This window comes from Balaenoptera physalus (assembly GCF_965194825.1).
Source record: "Balaenoptera physalus genome assembly, chromosome: 18".
Lineage (NCBI taxonomy): Eukaryota > Metazoa > Chordata > Mammalia > Artiodactyla > Balaenopteridae > Balaenoptera > Balaenoptera physalus.
Window position 1 is genome coordinate 14,325,432 of NC_138899.1, and position 17,686 is coordinate 14,343,117.

The following is a 17,686-nucleotide window of genomic DNA, read 5'->3' on the forward strand; positions in this document are numbered from 1 at the left end:
AGACCTCGCTCTATTTCTTAAAACTACGTGCGAAACTACAATTAGAAATTAAAAGTTCAATTAGAAAATACTGCACTTCACTTAAAAAAAAAAAAAAAAAAAAGGTAGCTTCTGGAAAGGTAGAGTAGATGTACCTTCCCCAATTCCTCTAGCTAGATACCTGTGTAAATACCCTGGACATTATATGTACTTTTTTTAATATGAAAAGACTCAGAAAGGGGGAGATAAGAAAATTACGGTCCCACCCCACCAATATCAGCAGGTCAAGTGGAGAGCCTAGACTTCTTTCCTGGTGAGCCTGTAATGAGGTGTGTCCACACTCAGCCAAGGCGGTGTCGGAAAATGCCACGTTGGGAGCCAGAACTTTCATCCATGGCCAGAACTGAGTCCCCAAAACTCTTACCCACACCAAGCAGTCGTGAGAATCCCACACCTCGAATAGCAATGAAGGCCAAGTGGGAAACTTCTACCTCAATCTGGCAGTTAACGAGGTGGTGCCTGCCCCCGAGCCCCTCATGCTCACTTTGCTGGAACAATGTCAGAAAAAGCCACCCAAAAAAGAAGATTTAAATAAAAAACAGTATCTTATAAAATGAACATATCCAGGTTTCAATTAAAAACTAATCATCATACCAAGAAACAGGAAGATCTCAAACCAACACCAAGAGGACAGAGATGTTAAAGCAGCCATGAAAAAAGCAGCAATTAACAAACATGTTTAAAACAAATGAAAAAATAGAATGCCTCAGGAAAGAAATGGAAAGTCTCAGCAAAGAAATAGAAGATATAAACATTCCAAATAGAATTTTTAGAACTGAAAAGTATAAAAACTGAAATAAATTGCTCACCACATGTGCTCAAGAGCAGAATGTAGGGGACAGAGAAAAGAATCAGTGAATTGGAACAATAGAAATTACCAAATCTGAACAACAGAGAAAACAAACTGAAAAAGAAAAATAAACAGAGTCTCAGGGACTGTAGGGCTAAAACAAAAACTCTAACATTTATGTTAATCAGAGTCTAAGAAGGAAAACAGAAAGAGGGCAGGGCTGAAAAAGTATTCCCAGAAATAATGGCTGGAAACTTCCCAAAATTTGACAAGAGACATAAACCTACATATTCTAGAAGCTAAGGATACGTCAAACAGGATAAACACAAAGAAATCCATGCTGAGATATATCATAATTAAACTTCTGAAAACTAAACACAAGGAAATAATCTGGAAAGCAGTCAGAGGAAAATAACTCCTTATCTTTAGGGAAAAAAACAATTAGAATGACAATGGATTTCTCATCAGGAACCATGGAAGCCAGAAAGAAACGGCACAATATTTTTCAGCTGCTGTAACAAAAGAACTGTTAACCCAGAATCCTGTACTGAGAGGAAATGTCTGCATACTCTGTATACATCGCTATCGCTCTAGATATATATTACCTTTTAATAATCAATTTATGTGCCTGTCTCCCACACTAAACTACCAGCGTCTTAAGACCAAACAGTACTAGTCATATTCATTTCTGCACCCCCCAGTACATAGTCAGTGCCTGATACAGGAGAAATTCAGTAAATAGTTGGTGAAATATAAAATAAATCTGCTGGTAAGAATACTATGCAGGGACTTCCCTGGCGGCACAGTGGTTAAGAATCCACCTGCCAGTGCAGGGGACACGGGTTCGAGCCCTGGTTCAGGAAGATCCCACATGCCGCAGAGCAACTAAGTCCACGTGCCACAACTACCGAGGCCGCACGCCTAGAGCCCATGCTCTGCAACAAGAGAAGCCACCGTAATGAGAAGCCCACACACTGCAACAACCCCGCTGGCTGCAACTAGAGAAAGCCCGCACGCATCAACGAAGACCCAACGCAGCCGAAAATAAACAAACAAATAAATAAATAAAAAAAAGAATACTACACAGTTACCATTATTTACATTCTGCCTTATTCAAAAAGTGTACAATTGTGGTAGTTTTGCTAAGGCCCAATGCCATCTAAGATACTCCACCCTCAACGGCAAGGAGTAAGAGCAAGCAGTTCAGTTGTTCTTTTGCAGCCACAACCAGACATATGAGGGAAGGTGAGATCCTCCACACAAGCACAGTCTTACCTGCCTTCTTTGATGAGCTCTTCAGCTGACTTAATCAGTTTATTAAGTTTCTTGACTTGTTTATAGTGTGCAAAACACCTTTTATGATCCTGGTCAAGTTTAAGACATTCACGAACTTCACTGTTCATGTATTAAAAACAGGAAAATACTCCAAGTCAAAATAATCAATAATTGGTTTTTCATACTAAATATAGAAATCACAACAAAAGGTATTTTTTGTCTGTAACAATTAAAATATACTGACAATTTATCATACACTGTTATATACAACATTGTATTATGCACACACATTTATTAATTCAAATTCAAATGACTTAAGTAGAGATATATAACAAACACTATTTTGCTTCTACAAATGTAATACCCTCCTATTTATTTTACTAAGCATACTTCATGAAAAGAACTAATATGGAAGCAGAACAACTTAGAGATAACACAAAATTATAGATATATAAAAAAGCCTTAACCATAATTTTATTAATTTAAATTTAAAAAGAAAATGGGAGTATTCTTACTGCAAACAATAAAAACATGAGGAGATGTGTACGTTACTAGAACTGACCTGAGAGACAGTTCATGGTCTCCTAGCTCATAGTACAGTGTGCTGATTTTATAGAATGCCTCAGTATTATCATTCTTCAATTTTGAAGCAGCTTTTAAGTCACTTATCGCTTTCCTAGGTTCCCCTTCTTTTATAAAACATTCAGCTCGAAGTTCCCGTAGTTCTGCATCCCAAACACAAACCTTGAGAAACAAAAGAACTAGACTTAAAGAAACAGTAAATTATGCACATTCATACTTGCACCCGACATATTTTATCTACATATTTATCAACATAAAACATCCTCAGTTAATGTGATGACTTCTATATTGTAAGTAATATTAAAAAGTCTGATACAATTTAGATGTGACAAAAATAATGAGATGTGACAAAATAATTTCTCCAAAGATGTCTTAAATAAATTCCAATGGGGTAAGGGATGTATATACTAACAAGGCCCTTTTCCTACCCCTTTCAGTTATATAATTCTAAAACACTGAAAGTAAGAAAACATGGTATTTACTATTAGAAGGTGGTTCCCAGTGAAGTATATTTGATTTTTTTTTTATATAAATTTACTTAATTTTTTATTTTTGGCTGTGTTGGGTCTTCGTTGCTGCGCATGGGCTTTTCTCTAGTTGCAGCGAGCAGGACTACTCTTCACTGAGGTGTGCGGGCTTCTCATCGCGGTGGCCTCTCCTCTCCTGTTGCGAAGCACGGGCTCTAGGCACGTGGCCTTCAGTAGTTGTGGCTCGCGGGCTCAGTAGTTGTGGCTCACGGGCCCTAGAGCGCAGGCTCAGCAGTTGCACACGGGCTCAGCTGCTACGCAGCATATGGGATCTTCCCAGACCAGGACTCGAACCCGTGTCCCCTGCACTGGCAGGTGGATTCTTAACCACTGCGCCACCAGGGAAGCCCTACTGTATTTGATTTTGAAGAGAATATTTTCTAACTGGATTTTTGTACTTAACAATTCTAATTTCTAGTCTCAAAAAATAAAATCTAGGCTCTAAATTCACAAATATTTTTATTCTACCAGTAACTATATTAAATGATCTTTTACAAAATGTTACCTCCTTGAAATTAAATCCTCATATCACAAAAATAAAGAGAAAAACAATTTGAGAAGGCTGAAGCGTCACTGTTTCCATTTTATCAAAAAGTTGACAATGTTTAGTAAACCACTAGTATTCTTCAAAATGTAAACCCAAATGCTCACCAATAAGACCTGTGTAAGTGTCTTTATATATTTCTTAGAGCTGTATTAAAGTCATGTCAACTTTTCACATAGAGTAAGGTATCAAAATCAACATTGTATATAAACTAAATACAACAAGCTAGGTCAAGATGGATAGTCTAATTACTGGAAGGTAAAAATCGTAACTTTGTATTTCCTTGACGCATTAACAAAATAATTTAGTAAACCGTGAATTCCACTGAAACCACACCACACGATTTCCTCTATAAAACTATCAAAAAGTGGCCATTCTACATACATCACGAGTTTATTGCCAAGATTAGACTACACAAAGTGCTATGAAAATGATAAATAAATATGAATTATGACTGCTTCCATTTGAATATTCTTTTAGACTTCCTTCTGAAACCATTACATCCTTTGTCATTAAGTCCTTGCTGAGGCAGATTTAGATTTCCCTATCTAGAACCCTCTGGATCCTATCAACTCTTCATCTGCCTTCTTCCCTAGAAACTTCTCACTCTAAACATTCATCTTTCCTCCCAAACATCATTTTTCCTTTTTCTTCAACCAACTCTTTCATCTTTTACCCGATTAACTAACCTCTAGAGTTTTCTTGCCCTTCCCCCCAAAAATGCAAAATCAAACAAAAGCAGCAAAGCAGTCAATGTATAAAGATATGCAACTCCCACTCCATAGCACCTTCAGTATATTTACTGAAAATTTCAGTCCCAATTTTTTTTCTGTATAAACACCATCTTTCAATTAAGAGCTGAAAACCCCAGGGTCAATCTGATTTTATGCTATCTAGGTTTTTTGTGGTATATAACATGTCAAAGTATATACACATACCTTATAGTAAAAAGCAGTGTTAGGCATGTCAGCTGCAAGAGCAAAAAAAAACTTACCTCTAAAATCTTATCAAGGAAGGTTATAGCAGCAATATAATCTGAGCTTTCAAAAGCATCAAGTGCTTGTGAACGCAAACGCTGCATTTCATCAGATTTGATAAGTTGGGATTGGGCTTCTTTTTCTTCATTTTCACTTGGATTTGATTTGAGCTATAACAATAATAAGAAATTAAACAGGGTTTTTAATCTCTTGAGTGTAATACCCATAATATACAATGATCTGACCCTTCCTAACACTCCAGTTCATCGGGGGGAAGGGGGAAGGAGACACTGGCACAACTGGCTTCTCCAGTGACTTGTCCCCTGGTGCTGATCGCTGTGGGAAGCAGCAGCGAAGGCATCCTTATTCCCACCGATATGGTGCATGAGAGCAAGCAGTGGAGCTAGAGTCAAACGAGCTGAGTCGCCAAAACTTCCCTGGAAGCAAACATATTTAGGAATGTGGAGAGGTAGAGAAGAATGAAAGAAAGCACCTTTCTCACTTTGTTACATATAGCTCTGCAGAAAAACTTGAGTTTTATGTGTTTTGCCTTCTAGTTATATTTGTTAAGTATTTAGTTTTAAGTATAAAATAATTTTATCACAATAATGAAAAGCATAGGGAAACTGAAGGAGAGGGCAGTTTTTTAGAGGTTATAAGATAAAAAAGATTTGATACCAGAGGGTTTGAGGTATAATAAGAAAGGAAGACTTAACAGGGAAAAATAAGAGAGTAACATCTTATTAAAAAGGCTTATGACATGGTTTTAGGAGGTTTACACGTTGTCTCTTTTTTTAAACATCTTTACCAAGGTATACTTTATATACCATAAAATTCACTCATTTGAGTGTGCAATTCCATGACTTTTAATAAACTTATGAAGTACGCGACCATTACCACAGTTTTAGACTGTTCCTGCCACCTCAGTAAGATCCTTGTGTCTGCTTACAGTTCATTCCTGCCCCCAGGCTGGCCTCATATGCACAGTCAACTCTTAACAATTTCTTCCTCCAGATGGAAAAATCTTAAGCCTAACGGCGCAGAAAAATTGGGTGCCTACATTAAAAAGCTACTGATTTTTTGGAAAGATTTTTCTTTAAGATTACAGTTTATATGTAATAATTCCTGAAATCTAATATTCCTACCAAGATGGGAATTGTAGTTTATGGGTTCCCCTTTTGGGTGAAGTACAGACACCAGTAGGTTATTTCTAGAAATACCTCCCCTTCAGTTGACCGATCACACTGCTTCCCCTTCAGTGGACTCATGTTTTAAAAACACCCCCACTAGCTACCTGGTAGGAGAGGATACTCCGAATGAGAAAACTTAAGAATATTAACTCTTGGTAAAGGGACTGTATTTCTCCATTTTGTCTTTTGGATACTTTCGGTATTCTTTTCTGTCCATTTCATCTTCGGCTTTGAAGGAATGGCTAGGACTCCGTGCATTCACAGGTAGCTGGGAAGTGGTAACCTCAGCTCACTGAGGAGGAGGATTTTCCTCGCGTGACTGAAGTTACAAGTTGAAGGAAGCTACTTTGGGCTATGGAATGCTTGCCTTTGTTTTATCATCCTCGGGGTAGTCTTGAATACTTCTAATAAACCACACTGGAAGGAGTATAAGTGTATATGTGCTGTCACTTTGGTCTGGGTAAAAGTAGATGTTTAGTGATAACTTGTTTCCACGATGACGATGATGATGACGATGATATGTCAGGTATCCAGCATTATAATTCAACATCTGTATACACTACAAAGTGATCACTCCCACAAGTCTAGTTACCATTCATCATTATACAGCTGACCCCCTTCACCCATCATACCCAACTCCCAACCCCCTTCCCCTCCAGTAACCACTAATCTAGTCTCTGCAACTATGAATAAATTTCATTTTGTTTGTTCGTTTGTTTTTTCAGATTCCACATATGAGTGAAATCATACAGTATTTGTCTTTCTCCATCTGATTTATTTTACTTAGCCTAATACACTCAAGATCCATCCATATTGTCACAAATGGAAGGATTTCTTTTTTTATAGCTTAATAGTATTCCACTGCATATACATACTACATCTTCTTTATTTGTTCATCCATCAATGGACACTTAGGTTGTTTCCATATCTTGGCTATTGTAAATAATGCTGCAGTGGACATAGAGGGGGCCATATATATTGGTAACTTGTTTCCTATACGTACACTACTGCCCCCTTTAGGACAGAATGTATTAGAGACTGCCTCTTCTGGATGGAATTTGCATCTTTTCTCTCCCAAACTTTTACAGTCTATTCTCTTCAACACAATCTTTCTTGTAGGAAGGTGAGGGAGGGGAAGGCCCTAAACCTCGAGGGTGAGGATGGAGGGCTCAGCCTCACCCCATGGTCAAATAATGGGAATGGGAAAGAAGGAGTGAGCCCTGGTCATCTGGGCTTCTTTGGGGCTGGGAGGGAAAAGGAGAAGAGGGGGAGATTCTTCCAAGGAGGTAAGAAAGGAGTCTGAGGAACAAACTAAGGACATACAACTCAGGAGAGTTTCAAAGAGGGTTAAGTGAGATGAAGCTTTTCACTCTTATCCCAAGGTTGCTGACTCCTCCCAACTGCCCTCTCACGTTCCAGGATACTTACACGTGGAGAGCGAACCCTGCTGATATTTCCCTCCCTCCTTTTGTCATGTTTCTTGATATCCCTTCTTTTCTTTGGTGCTTTACATTTCTGACTCTCTCAGCCAAACCTCTATCTGTAACAGTACTTTATTTCTTATTTACCGTGGTCACTATCTTTTGGAGAAAAAATCATAATAATGAACACAGATGCAAAAATCATCCACAAAATGCCAGGAAACTGACTCCAGCAACACACTGAAAGGCTCATACACCATGATCAAGTGGGGTTTATTGCAGGGATGCAAGGAGTTTTCAACATCTGCAAATCAACACAATATATCACACACTGACAAGTTAAAGAATAAAAACTATATGATCATCTCAATAGATACAGAAAAGACTTTTGATAAAATTCAACATCCACTTGTGATTAACAAAAAACTCTTCAGAAAGTGGGCATAGAGGGAACATACCTCAACATAATAAAGGTCACACATGACAAACCCACAGCCAACATCACATGCAATGGTGAAAAGCTGAAAGCATTTCCTCTCAGATCAGGAACAAGACAAGGATGTCCACTCTCACCACTTTTATTCAAGTCCTAGCCACAGCAATCAGCGAAGAAAAACAAATAAAAGGAATCCAAATTGGAAAAGAAAAAGTAAAACTGTCACTGTTTGCAGATGACATGAGGCTATACATAGAAAATCCTACAGATGCTACCAGAAAACTACTAAAGCTCATCAATCAATTCGGTAAAGTTGCTGGATACAAAATTAATAAAAATAAATCTGTTGAATTTCTATATACTAGCAATGAAATATCAACAGAAATTAAGGAAACAATCCCATTAACTATCACATCAAAAAGAATAAAGTATCTAGGAATAAACCTACCTAAAGAGGCAACAGACCTGTACTCTGAAAACTGTAAGATGTTAATGAGAGAAACTGAAGATGACGTAGATGGAAATATATACCATGTTCTTGGATTGGAAGAATTAACACTGTTAAAACAACCATAGAACCCAAGGCAATCTACAGATTCAATGCAACCCCTATCAAATTACCAATGGTATTTTTCACAGAACTAGAACAAAAAATTTTTTAATTTGTATAGAAACACAAAAAACCTCGAATAACCAAGACAATCTTGAAAGAGAACGGAGCTGGAGGAATCAGACTCCCTAACTTCAGACTATACTACAAAGCTACAGTAATTAAAACAGTATGGTACTGGCACAAAAAACAGAAATATAGATCAATGGAACAAGATAGAAAGCCCAGAAATAAACCCATGCACTTATGGTCAATTAATCTACAACAAAGGAGGCAAGAATATACAATGGAGAAAAGACAGCCTCTTCAATAAGTGGTGCTGGGGAAACTGGACAGCTACATGTAAAAGACTGAAATTAGAACATTCTCTAACACCAAATACAAAAATAAACTCAAAATGGATTAAAGACCTAAATGTGAGACCGGATACTATAAAACTCCTGGAGGAAAACGGAGGCAAAACACTCTTTGACATAAATTGCAGCAATACTTTTTGGATCCATCTCCCAGAGTAATGGTAATAAAAACAAAAATAAACAAAAGGAACTTAATTAAACTTAAAAGCTTTTGCACAGCAAAGGAAACCACAAACAAAATGAAAAGACAACTAGCGAATTGGAGGAAAATATTTGCAAATGATGCTACAGACAAGGTAGTAATTTCCAAAATATACAAACAGTTCATACAGCTTAATATCAAAAAAAACAAACAACCCAATGAAAAATGGGCAGAAGACCTAAATAGACATTTCTCCAAAGAAAACATACAGATGGTCAACAGGCACATGAAAAGATGCTCAACATCACTAATTATTAAAGAAATGCAAATCAAAACTACAATAAGGTATCACTTCACACCAGTCAGAATGGTAATGATTAAAAAGTCTACAAATAATAAATGTTGGAGAGGGTGTGGAGAAAAAGGAATCCTCCTACAAAGTTGGTGGGAATGCAAATTGGTGCAGCCCACTATGAAGAACAGTATGGAGGTTCCTTAAAAAACTGAAAACAGAGTTATCATATGATCCTGCAATCCTACTCCTGGGCATATACCCAGAGAAAACTCTAACTCGAAAAGATACATGCACCCCAATATTCATAGCAGCACTATTTATAACAGCCAAGAAATGGAAGCAACCTAAATGTGCCTCAGCAGATGAATGGATAAAAAAGATGTGGTGTGGAGATAGATATACACACACACACACACACAAAATAGAATATTACTCAGTCATAAAAAGGAATGAAATTGGGTCATTTGTAGAGACGTGGAAGGACCTAGAGACTGTCTTACAGAGTGAAGTAAGTCAGAAAGAGAAAAATGAATATCGTATATTAATGCATATATGTGGAATCTGAAAAAATTGGTATAGACGATCTTATTTACAAAGTAGAAAGAGAGACAAAGACATAGAGAAAAAACGTATGGATACCAAGGGGGAAGGGGGTGGGTGAATTGGCAAACTGGGATTGACATATATACACTATTGATACTGTGTATAAAATAGATAACTAGGGGGCACCTTCAATATGGTGGAGGAGTAAGACGTGGAGATCACCTTCTTCCCCACAAATACATCAAAACTACACCTACATGTGGAACACCTCCTACAGAACACCTACAGAACACCTACTGAACGCTGGCAGAAGACCTCAGACTTCCCAAAAGGCAAGAAACTCCCCACGTACCTGGGTAGGGCAAAAGAAAAAAGAAAAAACAAAGACAAAAGAATAGGGACGGGACCTGCACCTCTGGGAGGGAGCTGTGAAGGAGGAAAAGTTTCCACACACTACGAAGCCCCTTCATTGGCAGAGACGGGGGGAGGGCGGGGGGAAGCTTCAGAGCCACGGAGGAGAGCGCAGCAACAGGGGTGCAGAGGGCAAAGCAGAGAGATTCCCGCACAGAGGATCGGTGCCGACCAGCACTCACCAGCCTGAGAGGCTTGTCTGCTCACCCGCCAGGACGGGCGGGGGCTGGGAGCTGAGGCTCGGGCTTCGGAGGTCAGATCCCAGGGAGAGGACTAGGGTTGGCTGCGTGAACACAGCCTGAAGGGGGCTACTGCGCCACAGCTAGCCGGGAGGGAGTCCGGGAAAAAGTCTGGACCTGCAAGAGACCATTGTTTCGGAGTGCACAAGGAGAGGGGATTCAGAGCACCGCCTAAACGAGCTCTAGAGATGGGCGCGAGCCACGGTTATCAGTGTGGACACCAGAGACGGGCATGAAATGCTAAGGCTGCTGCTGCAGCCACCAAGAAACCTGTAAGAAGCACAGGTCACTATCCACACCTCCGGTCTCGGTAGCCTGTGTGGCCCGCCACTGCCATGGCCCCGTGATCCAGGGACAACTTCCCCGGGAGAACACACGGCGCGCCTCAGGCTGTTACAACGTCACGCCGGCCTCTGCCGCCGCAGGCTCGGCCCACATTCCGTACCCCTCCCTGCCCCCCTCAGCCTGAGTGAGCCAGAGCCCCCTAATCAACCGCTGCTTTAACCCCATCCTGTCTGGGTGGGGAACAAACATCCTCAGGCGACCTACACGCAGAGGCAAGGCCAAATCCAAAGCTGAACCCCAGGAGCTGTGTCAACAAAGAAGAGAAAGGGAAATCTCTCCCAGCAGCCTCAGGAGCAGTGGATTAAATCTCCACAATCAACTTGACGTACCCTGCACCTGTAGAATACCTGAATAAACAACAAATCATCCCAAAATTGAGGTGGTGGACGTCGGGAGCAACTGTAGACTTGGGATTTGCTTTCTGCATCTAATTTGTTTCTGGTTTTATGTTTACCTTAGTTTAGTATTTAGAGCTTATCATTGGTAGATATGTTTATTGATTTGGTTGCTCTCTTCCTTTTTTTTATATATTAACTATATATTTTTTTTCCTTTTTCTCTTTTTGTGAGTGTGTATGGGTATGCTTCTTTGTGTGATTTTGTCTGTATAGCTTTGCTTTTGCCATTTGTCCTAGGGTTCTGACTGTCCATTTTTTGTTGTTGTTGTTTGGTTTTTTTTAGTATAGTTTTTAGCATTTCTTATCTTTGGTGGATTTGCTTTTTGGTTTCGTTGGTCACTTCATTCTTTCTCTCTTTCTTCTTTTTTATTACTTTTTTATGTTTTAATTTTTATTAGTTTTATTCTATTTTAATACCTTTATTTTATTTGTTTTCTTTCTTTCTTTCTTTCTTTTTCTCCCTTTTCTTCTGAGCCGTGTGGCTGACAGGGTCTTGGTGCTCTGGCCAGGTGTCAGGCCTGAGCCTCTGTGGGAGAGCCGAGTTCAGGACACTGGTCCACCAGAGACCTCCCAACCCCACGTAATACCAAACGGCAAAAGCTCTCCCAGACATCTCCATCTCAATGCTAAGACCCAGCTCCACTCAACGACCAGCAAGCTATAGTGCTGGATACCCTATGCTGAACAACTAGCAAGACAGGAACATAAGCCAACCATCAACAGAGAGGCTGCCTAAAATCATAACTTCACAGACACCCCAAAAAACACACCACTGGACGTGGTCCTGCCCACCAGAAAGACAAGATCCAGCCTCATCCACCAGAACACAGGCACTAGTCTCCTCCACCAGAAAGCCTACACAACCCACTGAACCAACCTTACCCGCTGGGAGCAGACACCAAAAACAACAGGAACTACAAACCTGCAGCCTGCAAAAAGGAGACCCCAAACAAAGTAAGTTAAGCAAAATGAGAAGACAGAGAAATACACAGCAGATGAAGGAGCAAGGTAAAAACCCACCAGACCAAACAAATGAAGAGGAAATAGGCAATCTACCTGAAAAAGAATTCAGAGTAATGACAGTAAAGATAATTCAAAATCTTGGAAATAGAAAGGAGAAAATACAAGAAATGTTTAACAAGGACCTAGAAGAACCAAAGAGCAAACAAACAGTGATGAACAACACAACAAATGAAACTAAAAATTCTCTAGAAGGAATCAATAGCAGAATAACTGAGGCTGAAGAATGGATGAGTGACCTGGAAGATAAAATAGTGGAAATAACTACCACAGAGCAGAATAAAGAAAAAAGAACGAAAAGAATTGAGGACAGTATCAGAGACCTCTGGGACAACATGAAACACACCAACATTTGAATTATAGGGGTCCCTTAAGAAAAAGGGGGGGAAAAAAGGGACTCAGAAAATATTTGAAGATATTATAGTTGAAAATTTCCCTAATATGGGTAAGGAAATAGTCAATCAAGTCCAGGAAGTGAGAGAGTCCCATACAGGATAAATCCAAGGAGAAACACGCCAAGACACATATTAAGCCAACTATCAAAAATTAAACACACAGGGTTTCCCTGGTGGCGCAGTGGTTGAGAATCTGCCTGCCAATGCAGGGGACACGGGTTCGAGCCCTGGTCTGGGAAGATCCCACATGCCACAGAGCAACTAAGCCCGTGCGCCACAACTACTGAGCCTGCGCATCTGGAGCCTGTGCTCCACAACAAGAGAGGCTGCGATAGTGAGAGGCCCATGCACCGCGATGAAGAGTGGCCCCCGCTTGCCACAACTAGAGGAAGCCCTCGCACAGAAACGAAGACGCAACACAGCCAAAAATAAAATAAATAAATAAATTTAAAATATAATCTGTTAAAAAAAAAACATTAAACACACAAAAAATTATTAAAAGCAGCAACGGAAAAGCAATAATTAACATACACGGGAATCCCCATAAGGTTAACAGCTGATCTTTCAGCAGAAACTCTGCAAGCCAGAAGGGAGTGGCAGGACATATTTAAAGTGACGAAAGGGGAAAACCTACAGCAAAGATTACTCTACCCAGCAAGGATCTCATTCAGATTCGATGAAGAAATTAAAACCTTTACAGATAAGCCAAAGCTAAGAGAATTCAGCACCACCAAACCAGCTCTACAGCAAATGCTAAAGGAATTTCTCTAGGCAGGAAACAAAAGAGAAGGAAAAGACTTACAATAACAAACCCAAAACAATTAAGAAAATGGTACAAGGAACATACATATTGATAAGCACCTTAAAGGTAAATGGATTAAATGCTCCAACCAAAAGACATAGACTGGCTGAATGGATACAAAAACAAGACCCATACATACGCTGTCTACAAGAGACCCACTTCAGGCCTAGGGACACATACAGACTGAAAGTGAGGGGACTGAAAATGATACTCCATGCAAATGGAAATCAAAAGAAAGCTGGAGTAGCAATTCTCATATCAGACAAAATAGACTTTAAAATAAGGACTATTACAAGAGACACTAAAGGACACTACATAATGATCAAGGGATCAATTCAAGAAGAAGATATAACAATTGTAAATATTTATGCGCCCAACATAGGAGCACATCAATATATACAGCACATGCTAACAGCCATAAAAGGGGAAATCGACAGTAACACAATCACAGTAGGGAACTTTAACACCCCACTTTCATCAATGGACATCAGCCAAAATGAAAATATATAAGGACACACAAGCCTTATATGATAAATTAAACAAGATGGACTTAATTGATATTTATAGGACATTCCATCCAAAAACTGCAGATTACACTTTCTTCTCAAGTGCTCATGGAACATTCTCCAGGATACATCATATCTTGGGTCACAAATCAAGCCTTGGTAAATTTAAGAAAACTGAATCGTATCAAGTATCTTTTCCGACCACAACGCTATGAGACTAGATATCAATTACAGGAAAAAATTTGTAAAAAATACAAACACATGGAGGCTAAACAATACACTACTAAATAACCAAGAGATCACTGAAGAAATCAAAGAGGAAATCAAAAAATACCTAGAAACAAATGACAATGAAAACACGACCCAAAACTTATGGGATGCAGCAAATGCAGTTCTAAGAGGGAAGTTTATAGCAATACAATCCTGTCTCAAGAAACAAGAAACATCTTAAATAAAAAAACCTAACCTTACACCTAAAGCAGTTAGAGAAAGAAGAACAAAAAGCCCCCAAAGGTAGAAGAAGGAAAGAAGTCATAAACATCAGGTCAGAAATAAGTGAAAAAGAAACAAAGGAAACGACAGCAAAGATCAATACTACTAAAAGCTGGTTCCTTGAGAAGATAAACAAAATTGATAAACCATTAGCCAGACTCATCAACAAAATTAGGGAAAAGACTCAAATCAATAGAATTAGAAATGAAAAAGGAGAAGTAACAACTGACACTGCAGAAATACAAAGGATCATGAGAGTTTAATACAAGCAACTATATGCCAATAAAATGAACAACCTCGAAGAAATGGACGAATTCTTAGAAGTGTACAACCTTCCGAGACTGAACCAGGAAGAAATAGAAAATATGAACAAACCAATCACAAGCACTGAAATTGAAAGTGTGATTAAAAATCTTCCAACAAACAAAAGTCCAGGACCAGATGGCTTCACAGGCGAATTCTATCAAATATTTAGAGAAGAGCTAACACCTATCCTTCTCAAACTCTTCCAAAATATAGCAGGGGGAGGAACACTCCCAAACTCATTCTACGGGGCCACCATCACCCTGATACCAAAACCAGACAAAGATGTCACAAAGAAAGAAAACTACAGGCCAATATCACTGATGAACATAGATGCAAAAATCCTCAACAAAATACTGGCAAACAGAATCCAACAGCACATTAAGAGGATCATACACCATGATCAAATGGGGTTTATTCGCAGGAATGCAAGGATTCTTCAATATATGCAAATCAATCAATGTGATACACCATATTAACAAATTGAAGGAGAAAAACCATATGATCATCTCAATAGATGCAGAGAAAGCTTTCAACAAAATTCAACACCCATTTATGATAAAAACCCTCCAGAAAGTAGGCATAGAGGGAACTTACCTCAACATAATAAAGGCCATATATGACAAACCCACAGCCAACATCATTCTCAATGGTGAAAAACTAAAACCGTTTCCTCTAAGATCAGGAACACGACAAGGTTGCCCACTCTCACCACTATTATTCAACATAGTTTTGGAAGTTTTAGCAACAGCAATCAGAGAAGAAAAAGAAATAAAAGGAATCCAAATTGGAAAACAAGAAGTAAAGCTGTCACTGTTTGCAGATGACACTATACTATACATAGAGAATCCTAAAGATGCTACTAGAAAACTACTAGAGCTAATCAATGAATCTGGGAAAGTAGCAGGATACAAAATTAATGCTCAGAAATCTCTTGCATTCCTATACACTAATGATGAAAAATCTGAAAGAGAAATTAAGGAAACACTCACATTTACCATTGCAACAAAAAGAATAAAATATCTAGGAATAAAGCTACCTAAGGAGACAAAAGACCTGTATGCAGAAAATTATAAGACACTGATGAAAGAAATTAAAGATGATACAAATAGATGGAGAGATATACCATGATCTTGGATTGGAAGAATCAACATTGTGAAAATGACTCTACTACCCAAAGCAATCTACAGATTCAATGTAATTCCTATCAAACTACCACTGGCATTTTTCACAGAACTAGAACAGAAAATCTCACAATTTGTATGGAAACACAAAAGACCATGAATAGCCAAAGCAATCTTGAGAAAGAAAAATGGAGCTGGAGGAGTCAGGCTCCCAGACTGCATACTATACTACAAAGCTACAGTAATCAAGACAGTATGGTACTGGCACAAAAACAGAAATACAGATCAATGGAACAGGATAGAAATCCCAGAACCCATGCACCTATGGTCACCTTATCTTTGATAAAGGAGGCAAGAACATACAATGGAGAAAATACAGCCTCTTCAATAAGTGGTGCTGGGAAAACTGGACAGCTATATGTAAAAGAATGAAATGAGAACACTCCCTAACACCATACACAAAAATAAACTCAAAATGGATTAAAGACCTAAATGTAAGACCAGACACTATAAAGCTCTTAGAGGAAAACATAGGCAGAACACTCTATGACATAAATCACAGCAAGATCCTTTTTGACCCACCTCCTAGAGAAAAGGAAATAAAAACAAAAATAAACAAATGGGACCTAATGAAACTTAAAAGCTTTTGCACAGCAAAGAACCATAAACGGGACGAAAAGACAACCCTCAGAATGGGAGAAAATATTTGCAAATGAAGCAACTGACAAAGGATTAATCTCCAAAATTTACAAGCAGCTCATGCACCTCAATATCAAAAAAACAAACAACCCAATCCAAAAATGGGCAGAAGACTTAAACAGACATTTCTCCAAAGAAGATACACAGATTGCCAACAAACACATGAAAGAATGCTCAACATCACTAATCATTAGAGAAATGCAAATCAAAACTACAATGAGGGCTTCCCTGGTGGCGCAGTGGTTGAGAATCTGCCTGCCAATGCAGGGGACACGGGTTCGAGCCCTGGTCTGGGAAGATCCCACATGCCGCATAACAGCTGGGCCTGTGAGCCACAATTACTGAGCCTGCGCGTCTGGAGCCTGTGCTCCGCAACAAGAGAGGTCGCGATAGTGAGAGGCCCGTGCACCACGATGAAGAGTGGCCCCCGCTTGCCACAACTAGAGAAAGCCCTCACACAGAAACGAAGACCCAACACAGCCATAAATAAATAAATTTAAAAAAAAAAAAACTACAATGAGGTATCACCTCACACCAGTCAGAATGGCCATCATCAAAAAATCTACAAACAATAAATGCTGGAGAGGGTGTGGAGAAAAGGGAATCCTCTGGCACTGTTGGTGGGAATGTAAATTGATACAGTCACTATGGAGAACAGTATGGAGGTTCCTTAAAAATCTAAAAATAGAACCACCATACAACCCAGTAATCCCACTACGGGGCATATACCCTGAGAAAACCATAATTCAAAAAGAGTCATGTACCACAATGTTCACTGTAGCTCTATTTACAACAGCCAGGTGATGGAAGCAACCTAAGTGTCCATCAACAGATGAATGGATAAAGAAGATGTGGCACATATACACAATGGAATATTACTGAGCCATAAGAAGAAAGGAAATTGAGTTATTTGTAGTGAGGTGGATGGACCTAGAGACTGTCATACAGAGTGAAGTAAGTCAGAAAGAGAAAAACAAATACCGTATGCTAACACATATATATGGAATCTAAGAGAAAAAAAAAAGATCATGAAGAACCTAGGGGCAAGATGGGAATAAAGACGCAGACCTACTAGAAAATGGACTTGAGGATATGGGGAGGGGGAAGGGTAAGCTGGGACAAAGTGAGAGAGTGGCATGGACATATATACACTATCAAACGTAAAATAGATAGCTAGTGGAAGGCAGCTGCATAGCACAGGGAGATCAGCTCGGTGCTTTGTGACC

At 39.2% G+C, this 17,686-nt stretch overlaps 1 protein-coding gene across 2 annotated transcripts in view; it reads right to left on the minus strand.

Annotated features, from left to right (window-relative positions):
- The window catches only part of DNAJC3 (DnaJ heat shock protein family (Hsp40) member C3), a 90,263-nt gene that overhangs the window by 31,888 nt on the left and 40,689 nt on the right, over positions 1 to 17,686 (minus strand). For both annotated transcript variants that reach the window (XM_082434649.1, XM_082434650.1), the window contains exons 5-7: positions 4,752 to 4,904; positions 2,667 to 2,848; positions 2,105 to 2,224 (exon numbers count right to left, since the gene is read on the minus strand). In XM_082434649.1, coding sequence (XP_082290775.1) covers positions 2,105 to 2,224; positions 2,667 to 2,848; positions 4,752 to 4,904 — 455 coding nt within the window. The remainder of the gene's footprint in view (positions 1 to 2,104; positions 2,225 to 2,666; positions 2,849 to 4,751; positions 4,905 to 17,686) is intronic.